The sequence below is a fragment of the Chionomys nivalis genome, chromosome 13 (genome assembly GCF_950005125.1).
Source record: "Chionomys nivalis chromosome 13, mChiNiv1.1, whole genome shotgun sequence".
NCBI lineage: Eukaryota > Metazoa > Chordata > Mammalia > Rodentia > Cricetidae > Chionomys > Chionomys nivalis.
In genome coordinates, this window is record NC_080098.1 from 35,280,897 (window position 1) to 35,304,545 (window position 23,649).

The window sequence follows — 23,649 nt, forward strand, 5'->3', positions numbered from 1 at the left end:
GTCAAGCTGACTCTACCCACTGTGTGCTTTATCCACTGACCCATCTCCCCAGCCCCTTACTTTCTAGTCTTTGAAAAGAAAAATTTAGTTTAGTTCAGTTCAGTGTTAATAAATAAAATCCAATATTAGATACTCTGAGGAATAAGGCTTTGTTTTAAGAATTAAGTTACTTTTTTAAAAATATGTATCATTTTTACTGCAACTATTTTTTTTCTCTTTTGAAAGTCACATACATCACTTTTTATTTATTTATTGCTAGGTAGGGTCTCTATATGCAACCCAAGCTAACCAAAAACTCACCATGCTCCTGCCTCCCAAACTGCTTGGATTGCAGGTGTATGCCACCATACTTGGCTTAAGCCACTGTGATGAGGTGGAGGGGGCACTGCTCACGCATGCTTATATGTGCGAAGGGCAGAGGTTATTGAGTTTCAATATCTTTATTGCTCTTTGTCTTATGTTTTGAGACAGGGCCTCTGAGTTTCACCTGGGTCTGCCTCCCCAACATTGGAGTTACATGCTTGAACCACCATACCTGGCTGTTCTGTAGGTGCTAGGGATCTGAGCTCAGTCCCTTATGGTTACACAACAGTGACTTAACACACTGAGCCATTTCCCCAGCTCCCTTAAGTAACTTCTTTCTGATGGTTTCACAGAATATTTTTCTCTCTCTTGGAGAATGGTGTTCTGGGTATTTGCAAACATAATTAGGATTTGTCAGTTCGTAGACGGAAATGTAAGCACACGAAGATTCCTGATTCCTTTCCCTTGTTACCATTCCACTCCGTCCTTGGTCACTGCCCATAGAGGACCAATCTGTATGACCGACCCTACAGCTCTTTGGAGTAACTCAGAGTCAGTAATCAGGGCTCCCTGCAAGCTGCATCTCCAAGTAAACAGGGATGGCCCTTATGGCCGTAGGGACCTCGTGTGAGACTCCACATTCTGGTGATCTGTGGGATGATTTGTGTTTCAGCTGGAGGGGGCAGTGACCTGAGACTCTGGACAGTGAATGGGGACCTCGTTGGACATGTCCACTGCAGAGAGATCATTTGTTCTGTAGCTTTCTCCAACCAGCCTGAGGGAGTATCCATCAATGTCATTGCAGGGGGATTAGAAAACGGCATTGTGAGGTAAGAGAGGGGTTGTCTTCCCAATCGTGTATCACTGCAGTTTGAGAAATGAATTTAATGTCTAAGCATATTCATGTGTAGGAATTAGAGATTTAAAGTCTCTTTTGGGTATAGGTCTTTATTCCTGTTGTGTTTCTAAATAGTAAAGCTAGTGAAGTTTGGAAGTATTGTGTTAACCATAAAATATTAACCATATGAAAGTAGGCAGGGCTCTTATTCCCCTGCAACCCCTGCAGACTCCCTAGAGGCAATGCTGTTCTTTGCAGTAGAGCATCCTGGTAACTCAGCAAACAAGCGCGTGTGTTTTTCAGTGCATGCAGTTTTAGTTTGCATAATTGAATAATGACTGCTCTTTCCTCTAGGTTATGGAGCACATGGGACTTGAAGCCTGTGAGAGAAATTACATTTCCCAAATCAAATAAGCCTATCATAAGGTAAGATCTACCACCGCCTTTTAGCCTTCATAAAATAATTTGTAGTTATATTTGTTAGAGAAATAGTAAAGCATATAGACCTAAAGAGTGTGTGTCTGAAGGTCTCATGAAAAGCCAGGCTCTTACCATGCAGCAAATTTCTTGTTACCAGCAACAAACCAACGCACTCCGGTCATGTGAAACTCGGTGTCTAGTGTCTAGGTGAAAGACAGGCTGGCCCTGTGCCAGGAAGCTTCTGGAACCATAGAAACTATTCTTTCTACTTCCTCCTTTGCAATGACAGTCATGTGACTGAGCACCACAGGGATGTGCTTGATGAAAGAAACACCAGTCACCCTTAACTTGGCTTAAAATTTGACTTTAAAACTCAATCAGTAGTTGAGATATTCAAATTATACTTCATTAAATAAATTTATTTTGATTGTGCTGAATTTAAGTGTGAGCCTAAATTATCTATTAATGTTACATTGTTTTGCCTTTTTTCTCCAGAGAAACAAAATACATCCTTAAAACAAATGTCATTTAAGGCTTGAGTGTGGTGGCCCACACCTTTAATCCCAGCAACTGAAAAGGCAGAGGGAGGCAGATCTCCCTCCCTCCCTCCCTTCCTCCCTCCCTCCCTCCCTCCCTCCTTCCCTCCCTCTCTCTCTCTTCCTCTCTCTTCCTCTCTCTCTCCCTCCCTCTCTCTCTCTTCCTCTCTCTTCCTCTCTCTCTCTCTCCCTCCCTCCCTCCCTCCTTCTCTCTCTCCCTCCCTCCCTCCTTCTCTCTCTCCCCTTCTCTCTCCCTCTCTCTCCCTCTCCCTCCCTCCCTCCCTCCCTCCCTCCTTCTTTCTCTCTTCCTCTCTCTCCCTCTCCTCCTTCTCTCTCCCCCCTCTCTCCCTCTCTCTCCTTCTCTCTCTCTCCCTCCCTCCCTCCCTCCCTCCCTCCCTCCCTCCCTCTCTTCCTCCCTCCCTCCCTCCCTCTCTTCCTCCCTCCCTCCCTCCCTTCCTCTCTCTCTCCCTCCCTCCCTCCCTCTCTCTTTTCCTCTCTCTCCCTCTCTTTCTTCTCTCTTCCTCTCTCTCCCTCTCTTTCTTCTCTCTTCCTCCCTCCCTCCCTCCCTCCCTCCCTCCCTCCCTCCCTCCCTCCCTCCCTCCCTCCTTCGCTCTCTGTTCCAGGCCAACCTGGTCTATATAGCAAGTTTCAGGATAGCCAAGACTACATAGAGAGACCCTGTCTCAAATAAACAAATGAATGAATAAATAAATAAGTGTAATTTAATTTTTAAGGGGAAAATCTATTAGTATGCTATCTGTGTAAAGTTTCTCCCGCCTGATCTCTGGGGCTCCAGTTTTGTTGTAGCTAAACTGAGCCCCGGACCTTGTCAGGAGGGTGACTATATTAGGATGGGTCGGCACGGACAGTTTGTGCGCCGTCTTTGCATGGATGACTCTGGAGTGGAGACACCTTAGTTTTAGCATCACAGTCTGTAAAAACAGTTTAAGGATTGTAATGTGCAAATGGATTTCTCTTTACAGCCTTACGTTTTCCTGCGATGGCCACCACTTATACACAGCCAACAGTGATGGGACAGTGATTGCATGGTGTCGGAAGGACCAGCAGCGTGTAAAGCAGCCCATGTTCTATTCTTTCCTCAGCAGCTACGCAGCTGGATGAAGAGAAGGGCCTTCCACAAAGGACATGAGCATCACACTGTGGAGCTGGCTCCAGCCACTGCAGAAACAGATGACTAAGCAGATATCCAGTAATGACACCTGTCTCTCTGCCCACACTTCCACAGCCTCCATGGTCCTGGGAGTACAGCCCTACCCTCATTCCATAATGGTGTGGAAGGCTGGGTCAGCACACACCAGCCAACAAGTTTCGGGTCTTTTGAGGCAAATTAAAGTCAGACTCTTGATACTTTTTCCCAAGAAAGTATGCTGAATCAAAGATTAGGGTCTCTCTTCTCTTACTTTCAAAAAGAAGCAGCAGAACTTAAATTGGCTAATTATTTATCTAAAATACTAGAAATTATATTTTAAAGATCTGGTATATCCCCTACATGCACACATCCCCCTATAAAAAGAAAAGAAAAACTAGGAATTTTTCAAGGCTCAACAATCGCTTTCTTTGAGAAGCAAATTATTCAGTAGGTGCCTCTGCACCAAATGCATTCCGGAATGTCTGAGCAGACAACACACTGCTGCAGCATCGCACTAGGCTGCTTCTGCCGGGTGTCTCCACCCAAAGAGTGGCTAGATTTCTCCTGCAGGCCACAGGCAAGAGTCCAGGTACTTTTGATTTCATACACATCCTCTTCCTCATAAGAGTTTACTTAAAATCCATAACACTATAGACATCAATACCCTTGGTTCAGTGACTGTCTTCAAATATAATGGTAAATCTTTTTAGCATCTGCTGGTAGCAATGCCGTTAACAGAGCCCTGAACATTTCCCATCTATAATCGAAGTTCCAGGCAGCACTCCACAGTGGAGGCACAGCAGCTAATCCGGCCCACAGGAGAGTGTTCTGCTGTGAGACAGAAGCCTGAAGGAAAAGAAGACAGCTGAGTGTGCAAGCTGGAGGAACCCAGTTTCACCTGTTCCTCCTAAGCCGCCATCTGAGAATCCTAGAGAAAGTAAAAGCCCTATGTGTGCGCCATGGCACGTGAAGACAGCTCCTAGTCTGGAATGCCATGTCTGCCATGCTGGGACAGCTGGATGTTTACTTGAGGTGCTGCTTTAATGGCTTTGAGAACTGTCGGGTAGGCTCAGAGATATGTCACCATGGGATAGACGCACGTTCTGCTGCCGATGAGTGACTTGTGCATTTGTTTTGGAAATTTAATTCATATACTGTTTACAGAACTACTTTTGTAACTTCCAGACTTTGTAAAACATTCTGCTTGTATCTGCAAGACGCAATTCCAGAGTCTCTGCTGTGAGGACAGGCGCAGGGATAGGCAGGGCCTCATGAGACCTTTAGGTCACATTGACATGGGCACATGTTACTCCTGAGGTCCACTTATGAGCAGAGATGACATTACTCCTACTCACGTTGAAGTGACCTATTTGTTTTTAAAAATTCAGCTATTGATCTAGCTTTCATTTTTTTACTGAGAACTTCAAGTTAGTCTCCTATTAGAATAGGGATGCTATGCAGTCTTGGCTTTTTTTAAGGACCGAGTTTCATCATTATCTAAAGAGAAAATGTGCAAAATATCTGATCTTGTTAAGAGTGCAATATTATATTTTTATGTAAAAATGAAAATTCATTGGGGGGATTATTTATTGAGCATGAAACCTAGTATGTATATGTTGGAAACGCCTTGTAACGTGCATGTTGTAGCACCCATCCCTAGAAGTCATCACATGCTGTTACCTTTACACACTGCCACTTCAGTTTGGAAATAAACTTGCTAAAAATAGAACTAAATCTATGTCTTCTGTATGTCTTGTATGTTATGACCAGATCTCAGTCCATGGCTATTGCAGAACAAGGTGTATCTGAAATTTCTGTTACTAATCACTGGCTGTGCTGGGACCAGTTTCTTTCAACCACTGAAACTCCTCAAGGAATAGAACCAACTAACAAGCCACAAGTCATAGAAGGAATGCTGCCACTCCCATAGATGCCTGCACTGTTGGTACAATTAAGGGCTCTGATAAGATTGTGTGGCTGCAGCCATGCAGATAAATAGAGATACCGTGTGGCTAGAGAGAGGGTAAGAAGAGCTAGTGGACTGAATTCAGAGCCCTGTAAATAGTATCCCATGAGACATGGCCTGTGATAGTCTGCGCTTAAGCTGGGTCTTAGTCCAACTTCACGGATGACCTAGTGTGGGAGGAAACACAGAGTTCAACAGGAATCAGAGTCAGTAGTTCTCTGTCCAAGAGTCCACAGCCCATTGAGTCTTCCCAGAAGCCAAGAAGCAGATGCCCTTACTAAAATAGAGGCTATGTGCCCTCAGGCACCCCAAGACTGATCACTAAATTCATTTAAAGTCTGGCCATAGGGCCTCAATGTAGGCTGGAAAGTAACTAAGAGTCACCAATAGGCCAAAGCCTGTCAGCAAGGGATGCAAATAAGCCCTTGTGTAGAAACTGCCACGGCTCACACACACACACACACACACACACTGCAAGGGTGGGAAAGGGCACTTTGAGAGGCCATAGAGCAATTGAACACACATTACACACACACACACACACACACACACACACACACTGCAAGGGTGGGAAAGGGCACTTTGAGAGGCCATAGAGCAATTGAACACACATTACAGTGGTAGAAATAGGATACTTCCGTATTAATTTTTGGCCAATGAAACCTATAACCCCTAAATAGTACTGGCCATTGCCACTGCTGTTGACTGCCCACCAAGCCTGGGTGGTAAGGCCATACTGTTGAAGACGCTACCTGCTATGCAGAATGTAAAAAAGAAACCAAGCTGGGACTGAGTCGGAAGCTTTCTCCCCACTGACTAATTTTCATAGTGCCTTTCAGATTGCCTTACAAATACTTATTTTTATGCCCATAAATGACAGGGGTTGTCAGCTTTGGTCAGAGAAACCTCTTACAGTGGGCAGGGATGACCGCAGGGACTTGTGACTGGCCCAAGTCCTGAGAATAAGTGACTTTTGGATGCTTGGCCCTAAGTGAGGCAGCTATATTGTGCGTCTGGGAACATTGCGGAAGGGGATGAACATGATGTAGGAACTGGAGGAGACGGTGAGGTGTCGTGAATGCCGTTCTCTGGGCCTGTCATGTCTTTTGTGTTTTTGAACTCTAAGCCTTTGTGATTACCCTCGGGAGACCTGTACACGAGGGGCCCATTAACTTCCTGTCATGGGTAAGGAGAAGCACACAGGCACCTCCCTACCATAGGATTTTTAGAAAGCTAAAGGTTACTAGAAGAACGCCACCTCTTCCCTGAGGATTTACAGGCAGATAATGGTCGCTTGGGGTGGGCCGGTCACAAAGCCCCACAGCCCTAGCAGTTAACAGGCTCCCAGCCTCCCTTAGCTGTGTTAACCTTAACAGTTTCTGGGGAAGGATCTTGCCAGAGAATTTATACAGTTAATGGTTGCTCTGAGGAGAGGCTCACAAGGTCATGCCCCTTCCTGATGACACTTAAGAGTTGGAGATTTTTCCTTTAGTGATACCCATGCTTCTGTAAGTAACCCTAATTAGACACATGGCTTCACCAAGATACACTTGAATGAACTCATTTGTTTCTGTCTCTGAGGTCCTATCCGAGGTGAGATGTTTGTTCCTGTCTTCTCAGGAAAGTTCACACAACGGTGGCTTTTTAAGAAGCCCCATCTGTTCTCCTTGGTTCCCCTATAAATTTCTACCACTAGGAATAGATAAGGTATCTCTCATTCCTTAATTTTAGTTTTTGTTCTATATTTCAACTTTTCCTGTCCTTAAATGAACTCAGTCCCAAGATCAGCCTCTCATTTTAGATAGCAGAGTGTCTGTCCCTTCTTGTGGCAGGGCTAATTGAGAATAGAGCTGCAGATATGATATACATATAATCCAGCTGTTCTTGCCTCATGGGCCTCACAGGCTGGTGAGAAACCACTGGAAGTGCAGCAGGTTGCACTCAGCCTGTGTGCAAGTTACAATGCATGGTAAGTGCTGGGGAGGTGGAACTGAGGTGCTCTGAGAACGGTAGGAACAATTTAGAAAGCCTCCTGCCACTGGGCTACATTCCCAGCCCTTGTTTTGTAAGGCAGGGTTTGTGTCCACCAGGCTCGCCTGACACTTAGGTACCCTGAGCTCTGGGATAACATGCATGCCCCACTATGCCGAGGCAGAAAGCCTCTCTAAAGACAGAAAGTAATGTTACCACCTAACGGATGGATAGACATCTAAGTAAAGACAGGCATCGAAGTGTTCCACCTTGGCAGGAATGCAGCTGCAGGTCCAGGCCAGGCATGTGGGATGAGCATCCACCCATCTTCCAATCTTTGCAGTGGGGAGGGCTGCAGAGCAGCAGGCGCCGGTCGTGACAGAAGGCACAGGGGTGCAACTGCTGCTCCCCTGCCTGCATCTGTGCTGCTTCGCAGCTTTTCAATCTGGTTTAGCGTTTTTCTGTCCCCGGGAAGTCAGCAGCAGCGCTTTATCAGAGCAAGCTTGCCAACCCCCGTCGTTCCTCTGCCTGCCTGTTTGGATATCTAAGGGTGCAGAAAGGGGAGGCCCACTGGAGCCTTTTCCCGGCTCTCTAGTTCCCACTATTTTGGATAACTTGCTAATGCCCCGAATTGGCAAAGAAGAGCTACCATGTTGGAAAAGGTAAGTAGAGACTAAAGAATATATATTTTTACTTTCTGTTGGGTTATCTTTCTCAGGATCCCCCCTTTCATTGCTGATTACCCTTTAGCCGACCAGTGGGGTTTGGTCCCCACATAGGTGACAAAATTTTTCAATTTGTTCCCAAATGTATCTCATATTTTGGACCGCTTTGCCATTTTTTTCTGAGAACTCCACTAATCAGAGCAACACTTTATACATTGCGAAATCAAGACACTTAGAAATCCAGCAGGCAGCTCTGGTTGCTAAAATGCAATACACACACTCAAATGCGCTGTGCATTACAAGACACGGACGATAAGGCCTATCCTGCTGCTGCCGTTGGAAATTCCCTGACGCGGGTGCGTCCTGTGAAGACAGGTTGGCTCAGCATTTCTATGGCAGCCCTGAGAGCTTCTCCTCTCAGGAGCAGAGCCCACGAGAGATGAATTTTTCAGAGATGATCCTGTGGCAAGTTTGGCTCATCCATCATAAGAAATAAGCTGGCCTCACTCAGCCTCTGTTGGCTGATCACAAGAAGTGTTTCTTGACTCAAATTTTGATCTCGTTCAAACTGTTTTCAAAAACCTGAAAATCCAATTCAAAGTTTTTAAAAATAGTGTTTTCTAAGATTTTAGTAAAATCTACTCTATAGTTTTCATAATGAGTGAATAACTTAGTTTCTTCTGTTGTTGGGGTTTAAAAAGTAAAAGCAAACACTGACTAAAGCCACTGGTAGGATTGAGAACGGCAGAGTTGAACGCATCCATCCTCTCGGAGGTCAGCACGGCTACATTTAGATCTACTGAAAAATTCGTATTTGGATCTCTTTTTGAAACTGAAAGTTCAGTTGTTGCCTGCTGTACCAGAAGCAGCTGTACAAAGAAGTGAGTCTGCTACTGCTATACCCTGTGCACACAATACTTTACAGTTAGTGTTCTGTTCTCTCTGTCCTTGATCATGCTATACTTAGGGTGCTTCATGTCCCCCAGAGGCCCACGTGTTACAGGTTTGGTCCCCCAGAATGGCTGCTGCTGGAGGGGGTGAGATCTTTGTTAGAGTGGCCCAAAGGAATAAAACTTGCCCCTCCAGAGCCCTACAGGCTGAACATTTGTCTGTAAGACAAAATAGGGCCTGAGAGACCGGGGTGTCCCAGCAACTGTCCAGTCAACCAGAGAGTTTATCTATTGACAGCCCTTACAACTGAACAGCTGGCACCAAAAGCCTTAGAATGCTCATAAAAGGAAACCTAAGCTCAGCTTTGATGCAGGGGGTTTGGGGGAAGAATGTGCTACTCAGCCAAGGATTGCAGGAGAGACGCTGGATCCGAGAGTGCAATAGTGAACACAGTTTTGTGCTGCTGGAATTTCCAACTGCAGTATCTCTTGTCTTTCTCACTCGAACAGCCTCTGTGCTGTGAACATTGCTGGCTAAATCGTTGCGTCATAGTTTAATTCTGGGACCCAAAGGGACTCCTGAGAGCTATAAAGACAATCGGAGAGATTTTCTGCCCCAGCGGGCCTTTCTGGCCTCTTGGGGCAGCTCCACGTCGCCAAGGTGCACCTTTGCCCAGCCTACAGTGAGCTAGATCTGTGAAAATCTGAGGTACCCTGTCCAGTGTCACTCACAGGAAATGGACGCTGAAGGTGGATGGGAGGAAGATTTTCAAGAAATCTCCCTGTCAATGGTGTTTATAGACAGAAGTAACACAGCCTTCTTCTCTTTGCATCTTAGTAACTCTGCTCGAAATGTTTTCCGGGCTTCTGTCTTCAGAGGGCTTTGTGTCATTTTATGAGAGTTGGAAAAGGGACGTGACTGAAGTCGCTTCTCCCTCAAGGAAGAGGAGTATGGTAATTCATCGGTTTACAATGAGAATCACAAGACACAATTCCATTAGGGTGAGGCCTGGCCAGCCACGACCGTCTCACCGCTGGGAGCCGCCAGGATTCCCCGCGGCAGCCAGCAGCGCCCTGCTGTCCACTTGCACTCCAGTGGCTGGCTGGGAGGCAGCTGCTCTGCCCAGCCCCGTCGCGTGGCGGTCTTGCCCACGTTGCTTAGCGACGTCGGCTTAAGGACGGTGCGTATTTCCAGGTGTTAGGCTTCTGCGCTCGCAGCGCCCACCTTCCTCGGCGTGAGGCTCCCTAAGTGTCCCCAGGTGAAGTATCCTGAGCTGGCCGTCCCCACTCTCTACACGCGGGTATCTGCCCCGAACCATGAACTCTTCCGGATGCGCGCGCCTCAGGAGGGCGGGTCTGGGGGGAGGTGAGGGGCTTGGGGGCGCGGAGCCCGGCGCGGGAGCCCCAGTGACGCACCAGTGACGTCGGCGGCGGCGGGCGGGATTTCCCGGCCCCTCCCGGCGCGGGAGGAGACTTGCTGCGGAGTGGGTGCTCGAGAGTGGGTGCGGCCAGTGTGGCGCAGCAGGCTAGGGTTGGGGGTCACCGCCTTGCACCCCCTGGGCCCGCTGCACAGACCCGGAGCCCCGCGAGCGAGTGGCTTTGCTGTGACTTGGGTGCCGCGCCCCCTTCCTCCCCAGACGCGCACAATCTTCTGTGGCCCGGGGACCCCGCGGGCGGCCACGCGGGACGCGTTTGCACCTAGCCCAGGGCGCGTGATGCCACTTGGCCTGGCCGACCCCCTCGAGCCCCGCGTCGGGGACTCAGCCCGCGTCTGAGCGGCACCGGCTGCGCGCTAGCTGCGGTAAGTGGCGTCCGAGCCCCCGGGAGGGCGCGGCGCCTCGTCGGAGAACCTCGGCCCAGGCCCCTCCAGCTCTGTGAGAGCCGGGCCGAAATCCAAAGTCTCGGAACTAGAGAGACATTCTGACTCCTGGGTCTTCCCTGGAGGTGCCGCGACACGCGACACAAAGACCTGTGGTTCCATGTGGCGGGGGCTGAAAGGTGCACCACCTCGGGGGGTCACGGCTGAATCCCCGGGGTCGCGGCGGGCCGAGCCTCCTAGAGGACCCTCCTGCATCCTCAGGGCGTAGAGTAATTGCTGTCCTCTGGACAAGGGACGTCCCCAGTGCAGAGGACCATATGGGATAGATGGCGTGACCACTCATTTTGTTTGGAGCAGTATTTTTGGCGGGGGTTCGCAGAAGCCCTCTGCTTTCCTGATGCCGGGACACCTGCCTCAGGTAGAGGGGGAGCGCCTGGGTGACTCGGGCCAGTTTGTGCACCCCCTCCTGATGGCGACTGTCCCCGAAGCTGGTGCTGAAACGCGCTGCTGAGCTCGCGGGGCCATAGCCTTAGGAGAGCAAGCTTTGCTTAAATTTCTAGTCTCCTGGGAAATAATGAGGCGAGATGCCAGTTATGGCTGCAAAAGACGCCTTCCTTTAGACGAATCTGCTTCATGTCGTGTATTTTGAGCTAAGATGCGAGGCTACCTCCAAATGTGCAAAGTTTGATCGAGTGATAGATAAATCCTGTCTGGTCCCACAGTTCCCGGGGCTGTAAAAGGCTGGCAGCGGGCTGACTAGTCTCAACCAGAACAAGCCTGCGAGGCTGTGCCGGGGTGCCAGTGAAAAGGCGTCACTCCTGCCTCCAGAGCGAGGTGTGATGGCCCCCACGGCTGCAGCAAGGCACCCGGGCTGTGCGCAGGCTAGCTAGGTCTTCATTCCTGGAGCACCCCGGCCTTTTTCCTCGTGTTGGCTTGCGAGGAGGACGGCAGCTGCTTCCTTCTGTGGTTCTGTCACCTGGGAGAGACCACTGTGGTAGACACCTGGAGCTTTCAGTCCTGAGAAACAAAGCAGGCTGCTTGTAAGCTGAACTTGGGGTTGATGGATTTCTCAGGCCTGCTGAGGGGCCTTACTGAGAGTGCAGGGCCTACTGGGGTGCACTGGCAGCCAAGGGACCCTGAGGCTGACCATGCAAACCCTCCCGTCCCAATCCTTATGAAGCCTAGGAAGGAAGCAATAGAGACTCTTGCACAGGAAACTGCTCTGGGAAGGAAGGGCCATCCCCACCAGCCCATGCCTGTTTGGCCAGCTGCCTTCACCTTTTTCATGGTGATCTGTAAGGGAGCTTTCCCTGTTTGTTTCATAGTGTTTAAAGAATGACCGTCCCTAGAGCTCCCAAATCTCAAATGCTCTTGAACATTGTGGAACATCAGCTGGGCACAGGGCCCTTGCCTTTGTCCTGTCTCAGGAGCACAGGATACCTGGGACCGAGTGGTGGTGTGTGCATTCACCCACCCACAGCACACTCACACCGTGCACACCCGCACCTGCAGGGAAGACAGCCAAGTGGTTGGACAAAGTCTGCGTCTGCTCACTGCCGTATCCCACGGTCTCCTCCTCAGTTTGTCTCACTTTATTCTGTTTGACAAGGGGAGGGTTTATATGTTAGAAGTTGCTTTGGGAACGGATTTGAAGCAATGTCTGATTTTTTTTTTTTAAATCTACATTCTGCTATCCAATCTTGCTGATTTCTTCTCTTTTTTTTTTCCAGCAAATTCTATCATTGAGACTTTTAGTATTCAGGTCACAGTTATTCATTCAGTTTTCTTAAACCAAAAACTGAAACTTCTACAAAATCATCAAGACTGGATAGTGAATACATTTTCACTGAAAGTCAGAGAAACCATGTAAGAACCAAAGTAGAGAGACAGGAGAATAAGCAGAGGACCCTGCTACCAGAAGGCTTTAAATGGCTGCCTAAGAAACTAAGAATAAGAATCCAGAGGGTAAAACACAAAGGAGACTTCCACACAGGGAGCAGGACAGAGGCAAGAAAACCTGCTGAGCGATTCATGCAGGGAAATCAGAACACTTGTAAAGAGATCGGTGCTCTGAGCTGTGGAGCCGAGGTGGCAGCCGCTGCTGCCGTCCCTGGCAGAGGGGCCTGTGCAGAAGTGGTGCTGCTTGCCTCGCTGCCCACCAGCAGTGAGGACACAGAAGTAGTAATGGGGACACTGTACATCCTGTGGCCTTGAGATCTTGGGATGTCTACAGGCAGATCTACAAAGGCTGAGCCTCTCGGGGGCAAATAGGGTGGCCTGAGCCCTGATGAGCAGGTCTGGGGCTGGGAGGCAGTGCTTACGGGGCGTGGGCTGCACACGTGATGAGGGTGGCCTCAGTTGATCCTCCTGTGGCAATGAGAGGGTTGGGGTTTTGCAAAGCATCCTGATTTGGAAGTGTCCCGGCAGTGCGCTTGTGGGTGGTGGGGACTTCAGCAAGGGAGAGACGTGTGTGGAGATCAAAGTGAAGGCGACGGAGCCGCGTGGGAGAGAAGGTGAGTGACTGAGGCCAGATGTGGCTCTTCCCAAAGGCGAGCACATGTCCTTTCTCCTCAGAGTTCTTCCTAAGGGGCTGGGTCAGCTCTCCTTTGGAGATGTACACTGAAGAGGTCCCTAGCGATAGGAGAAACACTTTCATTGTCACTTGAAGTCAGAGGGACTGCTTCTCCCCAACACATGGGCATTCAGCGCCCATGAGCTTTTTTTAACTGTCCCTGACGGCTTTTGCGCTCCTCTCCTTTCCTCTGGGTCCTCCTGGTGTTGTGTCTGAGGCACAGCTTCAAGGCCTTTTCTTCATCACCCCCAGGCTGTCCAAATAGGATGTCCAAACAGGAAAATCAGACTTAGAAAACCGGAAAGGATGGCGGATCCGCAAAGGATGCAAAGCTGGGGTTGACAGTGACCCAGCTGTTATCAGAAGCTCCGGGAAGGCTAGGACCGAATTCACAGATTTGCTGTGTGGGGTCTGTCTCTACAAGGGTCAGGCTCTTGGAGGCAGGCACAATGTGGACACGGGCTTTGCCAGTCCCTTTATAGTACCACAGCATGGACCACTCTGCGTGAGGCTCATGTCCCCAAAGTGACCGATACACCCCTAAGAAAGAGTTGTGCATCTCCTCTGCCCACTACTGTTGGGAGCTTCTGGTAGCCCAGAACCCTCACGCACTGGCCATCTGGGCCTTGCATATCGCTTTCTTATTTGTGGACAGTTGGGCATGCCCAGTCTTTGTGTCCACTATAGGGTCTCTCCGACCCGGTTGAGAAGCTATTTGGCCTGCCTTGGCCTGCCTGCGGGTCACTGGTGGCTGAGAGCTTCCAGCAGGCCCTTTCTGTGGCCCATAACCTGTGGCATGTGAAGGGAAAATAAGTTGGTACCATTCAGTCTCTCCCCTCTGTACCCAGATCACTGGCCTCTCAGTCAGTGCTATACCCATAACATCTGTCTAAAGGGACAGCCTGCAGCCAAGCAATAGAGCCAGGTCCTGTAAGCATGTTTGGTGCCCTTTGAGGCAAGAACGTTGCTCAGTAGAGTGACCAGCCCTCTGACCCTCTGGGGCCATGGTGGAGGCGGAGCGTGGCTGAGATGGGTGCTGGTGAGCTGTGGGTGCAGCATCCCATCCCTTAACTGACCCCAAGAGAAAAAACAAAGGAAAGATAACGTCCTCTGAACTCTTCCAGGGGCAGGGGAAGGCGTAGGTTTGTGAACATACTTCCTCTTCAGTTGAGTTTTACCTGAAGCGGGGATACTGGCATCTTCTGGAGGCCCCCCTCCCACCACGACCTCCCCTGTAGCAATGCAGCACATCACTCCTTGCTTCCCTTCTTTTGTGTCTCTTTTAAGCCAGTCCTTTCTGCATACACTCAGTGCACACCCCAGCGAGCATGCGCAGTCTCCACTCTGCTATGCCGAGTTTCTAGGGTTCACCGTTCTCCTTCCCTGGGGAGTACACCTGTGGCTGCTAATGCTCTTAGATCTGGGCCCCCTCCACCCCCGTTCCTCATTCTGTGCAGCTCAGTTGGGCTTTCTTGCTGTGTTTTCTCGGCCCAGGAGATACCGCAGGGAACAGACTGTGGGCAGGAGAAGGAAGCACAGAGCTCCTGCCCTCTGGATATGCGCTTCAGAGGGGGTTATTCTCAAACAGTGGGGCAGAGATCTCTCAAAGGAAAGGATTCATCAGAGAAAACCCAGATCCTTCGAGCAGAAGTGGGTTTTTATCAAATCAAAATCATAATACACTTCAAAGAAAGAGTAGAGCAGGCTACCCCAGGCGAGTAGAGGCTGACCCTGACGGGTGGAAGCTGCCCACTGGGTCCTGGTGTTGTAGACTTTTAAAGAGGTTTGTGTACATTTGAATACTCCCAAACCGTGGAGGAGTGACGATTTTGTAGGCTATTTCTTCCCATGATCTTCTTGAAAAGCCCATCAGGGGAGTCAAGGGTGTAAAGGTGTTCTGACTGTGATATCTGTCACTGTTAATCACTGGGGTTGATTTGGCTGATCTGGCTGGCTAGGTGGGTGTCCCTACCTCCCTCCTGAAGCTATACACTTAATAGGTGAAGAGGACAGCCTTTCCCAGTGTAGGAGGATGACCTTCCGCCATAGAGGAGGACTGTCCCTGGTCAAAGGTAGCTGCACTCCCCCGATAGAACCTCCAGACAAGCTCTCAAAGGTGTGAAAACCACTGTGCAAATGACTGTGTAATGAAGCTAAGGTCTCTTGTGAGAATACACGTGGGAACTGGGAAAGTGCCCTGCTGTCTTCGTTTCTGACACGCAGGGGAGAATATCTTCAGCCTCCGGGATGTTGAACCATAGGCAGGTGCTCTAACCATAATGGGACACAGCTGGCTACTAAGACACAGCTGCGGTGTCCCTGGTTTCCTTACACCTAACTCCCTGTTTATGTAGTCTTCTTACCACCAATCAGAAGCAAGAAACTTAAAAGTCAGGGCTGGAGAGATGACTCAGCAGTTAAGAGCACTGGCTGCTCTTCCAGAGGACCGGGTTCAATTCTTAGTACCCACATGGCAACTCACAACTGTCTATAACTCCATTTCTAGGAGATCCAACAGACCTACCAGCAGGCTAAACACCAATGCATATAAAAATTAAAAAAAAAAATCACTTCAAAAAAAAAATGGCCGGGCAGTGGTGGCGCACGCCTTTAATCCCAGCACTCGGGAGGCAGAGACAGGCGGATCTCTGTGAGTTCGAGACCAGCCTGGTCTACAAGAGCTAGTTCCAGGACAGGCTCCAAAACCACAGAGAAACCCTGTCTCAAAAAACCAAAAAAAAAAAAAAAAAAAAAAAAAAAAAAAGAAACGTAAAAGTCATTTAAACAATAAATGAGCTTCTTAATAGTGCATACAAGAAAAATGGAACAAAGGATGGGTTGCCAGTGAGGGTATGGTGGGCTGGAGAAGAGACCAGGTTCTTGTGGCATATATCCCAAGGGAGAGAGCTCTTTTTTACTCTGAAATAGACCTCTTCATGCCGTGGGGGACCCATGGAAGCACCGCTGTGTTGGTTTTCTATCTCTGTGATAAATCCTGCCATGAACGAAAGGAAGGATTTACTTGGCTCTGGATTTCAGAGGTTTCAGTCCGTGGCTGAAACCCCATTACCCCAAGCCTGTGGTGTCTGGGGGTGTTTCCGGACGCAGTTACACTGTGGGGGCTCCAGTGCAGTAATGTTCCTTCATGGGTTAAGTAAGAGCGTTACTGGGGGCAGGGCTACCTCTGTCTCACCCTGGTCCTTTCCTGCGTCACCTCTCTCTGCCTCCTGCCCACTTATGATGGAATAGAGCCCTGGGAAACTGAGCTAGAAGAAATAATTCCTCTCCTTAAGATGTTCTGTCAGGGACGGGGTCACTGAAACAGTATACTAACACATCTTGGTAGAAAGAAGGAAAGCTACCTGCCTGGTTGCTTAGTGCAGCAACATCTGCACATCCATCATCTGGGAAGGTGGAGTGTTACCCTTTCAGGAAGACACTCAACAACAGGGCCCTGGCATAGTGGTCAGACGCTGTCATCTGGGAGAGGATGGAATTTGTCCCTGCTCGCCTCTGGCCCAGCCTAACCCTGTCTGCTGCTCCTGTACTCAGGAACAGATCACCATGAGCCAATCTGCGTTGTTTTCTGATCTGCGCTGGGCTGTCAGCACCTTGAAGACGTAGCCGGGTCGGCTTGCATGTCTTCTTTCCTGGAAAATATCTAGGTCATTTCCAGACTTGTTTCGTGTGTCCCATTTATTCTCCACTTCTGCTAAAATATTCTCTCCCATGCATAGAGTACTTGAGCGACATAAATGAGTCTTGTCTGCAAAGCAAACCGCCGCAGAGAGCTCTTAGTAACGTGTGTAACAAGTGACTCAGCGGTGCGTCGGTGGGTGGCAGCCGTCCGAGCCGTGCCTCCTCGCTCTCTTGAGGCAGTGCCTTTGAGGAGTCGCTTGGTGTGATGCATCCTTTGAATACAGAATGAAAACTGTACTCCTGGGTCTTTTCTTTCAGGATCAAGCTGTTAACTTGATCTCCGGTCTCAAAAGGAGGAGGTAGTCACATGACAGCCTCTGCCAGACCATGAGTTTGCCAGTTTGTGTTATTGGTTTTGTGCCCACGGATAGCATTTTGTTTGATTATCATCATCTTGGGGCACGAGAACAACAAGGAAAATGCAGAAAGATGGAAGCTTGGTGGAGTCACACAAGTAATTGAAAATAGAAAAAGATTCTGTAGCAAGTATGGCCCCTCGTGTACTTTCCCATCTGAAAAATACCTTTTCCAAGTGTTCGAGCTGAATCTCTAGACCCAGCAACCCATTTATTCCATCTGCCTAGGACAGCCTCCAAGTCATTGTGCAGCCACAGTGGGCAGGGTGAGCCCCAGGAGGCGTACATGTAGACTGAACCTTATTTCCACCTCTCCTGTCCTACCCGTGACATGCATGAGCTTGTGTAGCGTGTCTGTGCTGGATATGATACCTACTGTTAGTTACTTAGTAACCATCTCAATTATCAAATTGTCAAAGTATTTGTGGTTCATAGGTGTATATGCATAGGAAAACCATAGCATATATGATTGATGGTTTCAGTCATTCACTGGGCAGGCAGTCTGGAAATGAACTTCCTGCAGATGAGGAGGATGACTGGATTTGGGCAGTGACAGACTTGGGAGTCAAGTAGTAACAGACCATAAGCAATTCAGGCCAGGTCTCCCCTGGCAGGAGAGGTGCAGAGAGGAGACCTGAATAAGATGTGTGCTGATGCAAGATGAGCTACATTTGATTGGCTCGTGCGGAAAGTCCTTGTAAGTAGGGTTAGTTGTCGGTTTCTGGTTCGCTAAACCTAAGTCTCCTCTTGCTGTGGATGTTGAGTTGCCTTTGCTTAGATGGGAACCCTAGGTGCAGGAACTACCGGAGCTGGGTCTGCTGTGGGTGTTCACTTTGCATGCACCAAGCCTGAGAAGTCGGGGGAACCTGAAATGAGAGACGCTGAGTGAAAGAAACCAGTCTGACAAAGCTGCAGACTGCGATCTCAGATAGATGACATTTCAGGAAAGACAAAACTACGGGGACAGGAAAACTGTCAATACCTGGGGCCAACACGATACTTAACTGGGTAGCGGTGTTTACTGCTAAGCCTAGTGACCTGAGTTCTGTCCCTAGAAGCCATGTAAAGGTGAAAGGAGGGGACCGACTTCACAGTTGTCTTCTGACCTCCCCGTGTGCTATGACACACACATGCCAATTACACACATTGCACACACAGTAATAAATAATTTTTTTTTTTTTTGGTTTTTCGAGACAGGGTTTCTCTGTGGTTTTGGAGCCTATCCTGGAACTAGCTCTTGTAGACCAGGCTGGTCTCGAACTCACAGAGATCCGCCTGCCTCTGCCTCCCAAGTACTGGGATTAAAGGCATGCGCCACCACCGCCCGGCATAAATAAATATTTTTAAGATTAATAATTGCCAGGGGAAGGGACAGGTGGATAGACAGTGTGCAGAGAATGCCTAAGGCCAAGAGTCTATTCTGTAGGATGCTATCCAGGTGGATAGGTTACATATTTGCAGAGACAGGCCTACAGAACACTCACTCCAAGAGAGAGCCCTGCTGTAAACTTGTCCGTGTTGGTTGTCTGTCAGAGACGCCCTGCTCTGGTGTGGATGCGGATTGTGGGGAGAGTGTGGTCCGTGTTGTCTGTCAGAGACGCCCTGCTCTGGTGTGGATGCGGGTTGTGGGGAGAGTGTGTGGGCTCAAGAGTGTTTAGGAACTCTGTGTTTTCTGTTTTTGTGTGAATCCGAAACTGCTATAAAACTAAGTGGAACATGGTGATCTATTTACTAATTAATATATTATATTAATGCCAGCTCTTGGGAAATGAAGGCAAGAGGATGAATTCAAGGCCAGCCTTGACTATATAGTGAGTTTGGTGCCAACCTGAGTGACATGACATATTCCTCCACAAAAAACAAAAACAAGGAGGAGGAGGAGGCTGTTGTGGGTGTGGCTCAGTTGCGAGACTGCTTGCCCAGCATACAAAGCCCTGGGTTCAACCCCTCTCCGACACAGACCAGACATGGTGGTACATGCTTATAATCCAAGCACGTATGAGGTAGAAACGAGAGGATCAGAAGTTCAAGGTCTTCCTTGGCTACAGTGTGAGTTTGAGGCCAGACTGGAATCTGTGATATTCCTCTCTAAAAAGAAAAAAAAAAAATAAGCCCCTGTCTTTAAAATGCTCGGGAAGGAGCAAAAGAAGTTCAGGAAGGTGAGAAAAAAGAGCCTTGTCTCAGGGCAAGAAGAGAGTGTGTAGAAGAAGCTGCGGGCTGCGTTCCTGCCGCCTGGGTCCCAGCCACCTGGCTAGCTTATGCCCCAAAATAACGACACACAAACTGTATTCATATAAACACTGCTTGGCCCATTTCTATTAATGTATGTAGCACGATGAGGTGCGCTTACCAGGAAGATTCTAGCCTACGTCCATCCTGGGTCGGAGCTTCACCATGTCTCGCTCAGAGAGGAGAGGCATGGCGATTGCCTCACTTCCTCCCAGCATTCTGTTCTGTTTACTCCACCTACCTAATTTTCTGTCCTATCAAGGGCCAAGGCAGTTTCTTTATTAACCAATGACCTTCCTCCATCAAGAGTGCAGGGAAGGGAAGCCATTCACGGGTTCTCATGTAGGTGACGAGGTCTGTGTCCAAAGGACAAGCTTCCTCAGTCCCTCTCTAAAGCCCAGGAATACCATCTGGTAGTACCATTTCCGCAGCCTGGCAGCTGCCTGCTCCAGCCAGTCCCTCTCACACTGGGTCCTCAGCAGATCTCTTCTCCATAGCTCACCTTGGAGACAGGGGTACAGATCCCCTAAGAGCAGCACCCCATCCGCAGTATGTTTCTGCCGCTCAGGGGTCTGTCCTCAGTGGCACTGTAGACCGAGGTGCTTTGGAAGCTGACGGAAGAGCCAGCAGCAGTGTGGTGCGGATGACAGGCAAAGCAGGGGCTGTCAGTGCAGAGAGCTCACTGGAAGCAAGTGAGACAGCAAGTAAATTCATTCAGGGTAAAGTCCTCAAACTTTGGAACAAAGTCAACCTATTAAAAGCAAAAGATGGATTCTTCATTAGTGCGAACGAATGTTAATGGTTTGCCCTGAGAATATTGATAGGAATTCATCCATCTTGAATAATACCAGGAGCTGGACTATGACAGCATTGTTCTTTCTGCAATTAAAATGGCATAGCAAACTCAAAACTTATCATTTTTCTCCAAATGTCACTTCCCATTGTAAAAATACCTTTTCTGTGGACATGGTGTCATATGAGGAAGAACTTGAATAATCTCAAGTATTAGGCTATTGTTCCTGGTCCGTCTAGCAGAGGCCTGCAGGCTTGTTTCAGCTGTGTGTGAACCCAAAGACCTAGGGATCGCCACCTCCCTCTCCAGCATCCAGAAGTCTCTGCAGTCTTATGATGACCATTTTCAAATGTTCTGTCTCTTTGCTGTAGACTCAGGTATAGAGTAGAAGCCATCGTCCACCCTTTGCTCTTGACCTTGGAGAGTCGGGGATGCAGCAGAAGTTAGGACTTGAGGACTTACTCCTTGCTCAGCTGCTGGTAGGGAGACAGACAGAGTGAGTGTGTTGTAGCCAATGGAGGTAGGAGTGGTCAGGAACGACGTCCCGGAGGTCACGGAGGTCACGGAGGTCACAGGAGTTGAGTTGGTATGAATTAGACAAGAATGGGAAGGCATCAGCAGAGTGACTTACAGAGTGGCTGGGATGGAGCCAGCACACAGCAGCCCCTCCATCCCCGGATGCAACTAACATTCCAGAAAAACAGAAAGGGCAATGATCTGAGGGCTCCAAAAGGCTCAGGAAAGTACGCGGATGGTGGAAGAGGCGTGTTACAAGAAAAGCCACCCAGCTGGAGCTGAGTCTCCTGTCTTTTTATCCTAGCTTTCATGGCTGCGGGGAGAGCTGAAGTGTATGAAGCTAGTGTGTGGTTCTGTGAGAGAACCCGTCTGTCTGGGTGGAGGACTGGGCGGTCTGGAGTTCCTCCCTTCTCCTGTCCTTGCTCTGTTTTAGAACTGGGGTGAGGTGCAGCCTTTGGGCTGTAGCTCTACGATAAACTCTGTCTTTCCCATCAAGGAGACAGGAAAGGAGCTGCCGTGAAGTCAGATGTGTGGGAGAATCCGGGAGAGGGGAAGGTGGGAGAAGAGGGTCATCAAATTCTTTCTATTAACCACAGAATTACAGCCTCATCTCTGCATGTATTTAGGACAGGCCCAAAGATGCAAAAGCCTTGAGAACCACAGTAAGATTGATACTGCCACTAAAATCTCAGCGGATTCCTGAATATCATGTGCATGGAATTACTGCCACTAAAATCTCAGCGGATTCCTGAATATCATGTGCATGGAATTGCAAAGTTAAAAACTAACCTCGCTAACCTACTAGAACACACACTTCTACATATTCTGAAAGTCGAAGAGCTTATCACACAGGAAATTAGAAAATACTTGGACTTCATATTAATTTATACAGGGCTCAGCTAAAGATGCGGTTATAGGTAAATTTATACCATTTGCAACTTATTCTTGTAATGAAGAAAGGCCTTGAATCATTGGCAGCTCTCATGTAATAAAGATAGATAAAAAAGAGAAAATTAAGTCCAAAGCTAGCAGAAAAAGGAAACAATAAATGAGGGGGGGGCACTGAACATTAGGACACAAAAACAATACTAAAAAGAAAAAAAGAAAAAAAAAGAAATCAAAGCAAATTCTTTGAAAACATCTGCAGCATTAACCCTCTAGGCAGACTCAAAGAAGATACACGCTACCAATATTAAGCATGAAAAGGGAGACATCTCTATGTATCCCATGAATATTAACAAGATATTAACAGGCACACGTTAGAAAGACCTTGATGAGTTCAGTTCTTGAAACCAACTCCCATGTGTTGTGACCGCCACATAAAGATGTGGTATTCATGTACCATCCCTCGGCTTTTTGTTGTTGGTTTTTTGGTTTTTTCGAGACATAGGATTTCTCTGTGTAGCTTTGGAGCTGGTCCTGGAACTTACTCTGTAGACCAGTCTGGCCTCTAACTCACAGAGATCCACCTGCCTCTACCTCCCAAGTGCTGGGATTAAAGGCATGCGCCACCACAGCTCAGCCCCAATCTTTTTTAAAAAAGAATTATATATTCATAAATTCAACAACTTTGATGAAATGTCTGAACTCCATGGAAAATATACTCAAGGTTCATACAAAACAAAAGTAGGAAAACTGAATAGTCCTAATTCTACTAAAAAATGTGAATTGGGAGTCAAAGACCTTTTAACAAAGAAAATTATAACAACACATGTATCTGTGGGAAAATTTGACCAGGCATTTAAGGGGGAAGTTATGCTAATTATATCCAAACTCGGTGAGATAATTTGAAGATGAGGGCATATAGCTTTAGAAGGCAGGATTATTTTAATGCCCAAACCTGATAAAAAAATGTTGCATGAAAATAGTGGTTCAATATCTGACATGAGCTGGTAGGACAGCCTTGAAATCCCATCACTTAGGACAAAGAGAAAGGAAGATCAAGAGTTCAAGGCCAGTCTCAGCTACATAGTGAATTTTAGACCAGCCTGGGCTACATGAAATCCCATCCTCAGTTTCTGAGGTACCAGTCCTTGATCAGTTGGGCCTGGTATGGCAGAGAAAAGCTACTCGCCTGGTATCCAGAGAGAGAGAAAATAAGAGGAAGAGACCAGGGTCTCAGTCTCCTTCAAGAGCACACTGATCGATGTCCACCTTCTAAAAGTGATTGTTGGGAGGACAAGCTTTTGACCCATGGGCTGCTGGAAAATACTCAAGTCCAAAGTACAGTACACACCATCACCACATGGAGTGTGTCTCAGACGTGACTCAGGCCAGGGATGGGGTTTACATAGTTGGGGAGCTCCAGTAATTCAGTGTGCCTGAAGCAGGGTGAGGTGGGGAAGGCCAGAGAAGGAACTGTAGAAGGAAGGCGAGAGGGGACAGAAGTAGGTGATGCTGCCTGAGAGCCCTGCCTCGCTAGCCTCCTCCCTCTGCTACCCTGCCTTGTTTCTAGGGTCATCCCAACTGACAAACACAAAGGAGCAAAAGATGGGCAAACAGTGGACAGAAACATCACAGACTATTTACATTTCTAGAGGTCAGAAGTCCAAAACGTGTCTCCAAGAGTTGAAGCCAGGGTCCAGCAAGGCCATGTTACCTTGAGGGGTTCACAGAGAAGTCTTGGACCTTTCTTTTTCCAGCTTGTGGAGGCTGAACACTTTTAAACTTGGCCCCGTGTCCCCTTCAAAGCCATGGGCATAGCATTTTCCAGTCTGTCTCTGACTCCCATCTAGTCCCATGTCTTCCTCTTCCGCTTAGAAAGACCCTTTGATCGCATGCGGTCCTGTGGATGATCCATGACAGCCCTAATATGACAAATCTTAATATCAGCTGGTCAACAGCACTAATCCCATCTGCTACTTTTAATTCCTCCGTGTCTTGTAACACAGCATGTTCACAGAGTCCGAGGATTGGGACATTGGGG

General features: G+C 48.3%; 2 protein-coding genes across 2 annotated transcripts in view; both read left to right on the forward strand.

Annotated features, from left to right (window-relative positions):
- The window catches only part of Lyst (lysosomal trafficking regulator), a 147,573-nt gene extending 142,607 nt beyond the window's left edge, over positions 1–4,966 (forward strand). Inside the window, exons 52-54 of the mRNA XM_057786947.1 lie at positions 977–1,133; positions 1,496–1,567; positions 3,081–4,966. Coding sequence (XP_057642930.1) covers positions 977–1,133; positions 1,496–1,567; positions 3,081–3,219 — 368 coding nt within the window. The 3' untranslated portion in view covers positions 3,220–4,966. The remainder of the gene's footprint in view (positions 1–976; positions 1,134–1,495; positions 1,568–3,080) is intronic.
- Positions 4,967–10,208: 5,242 nt separating this feature from the next.
- Gng4 (G protein subunit gamma 4) overlaps positions 10,209–23,649 on the forward strand; it is a 44,190-nt gene continuing 30,749 nt past the window's right edge. Inside the window, exon 1 of the mRNA XM_057787485.1 lies at positions 10,209–10,540. The gene's annotated coding sequence lies outside the window, so the exon portion shown is untranslated. The remainder of the gene's footprint in view (positions 10,541–23,649) is intronic.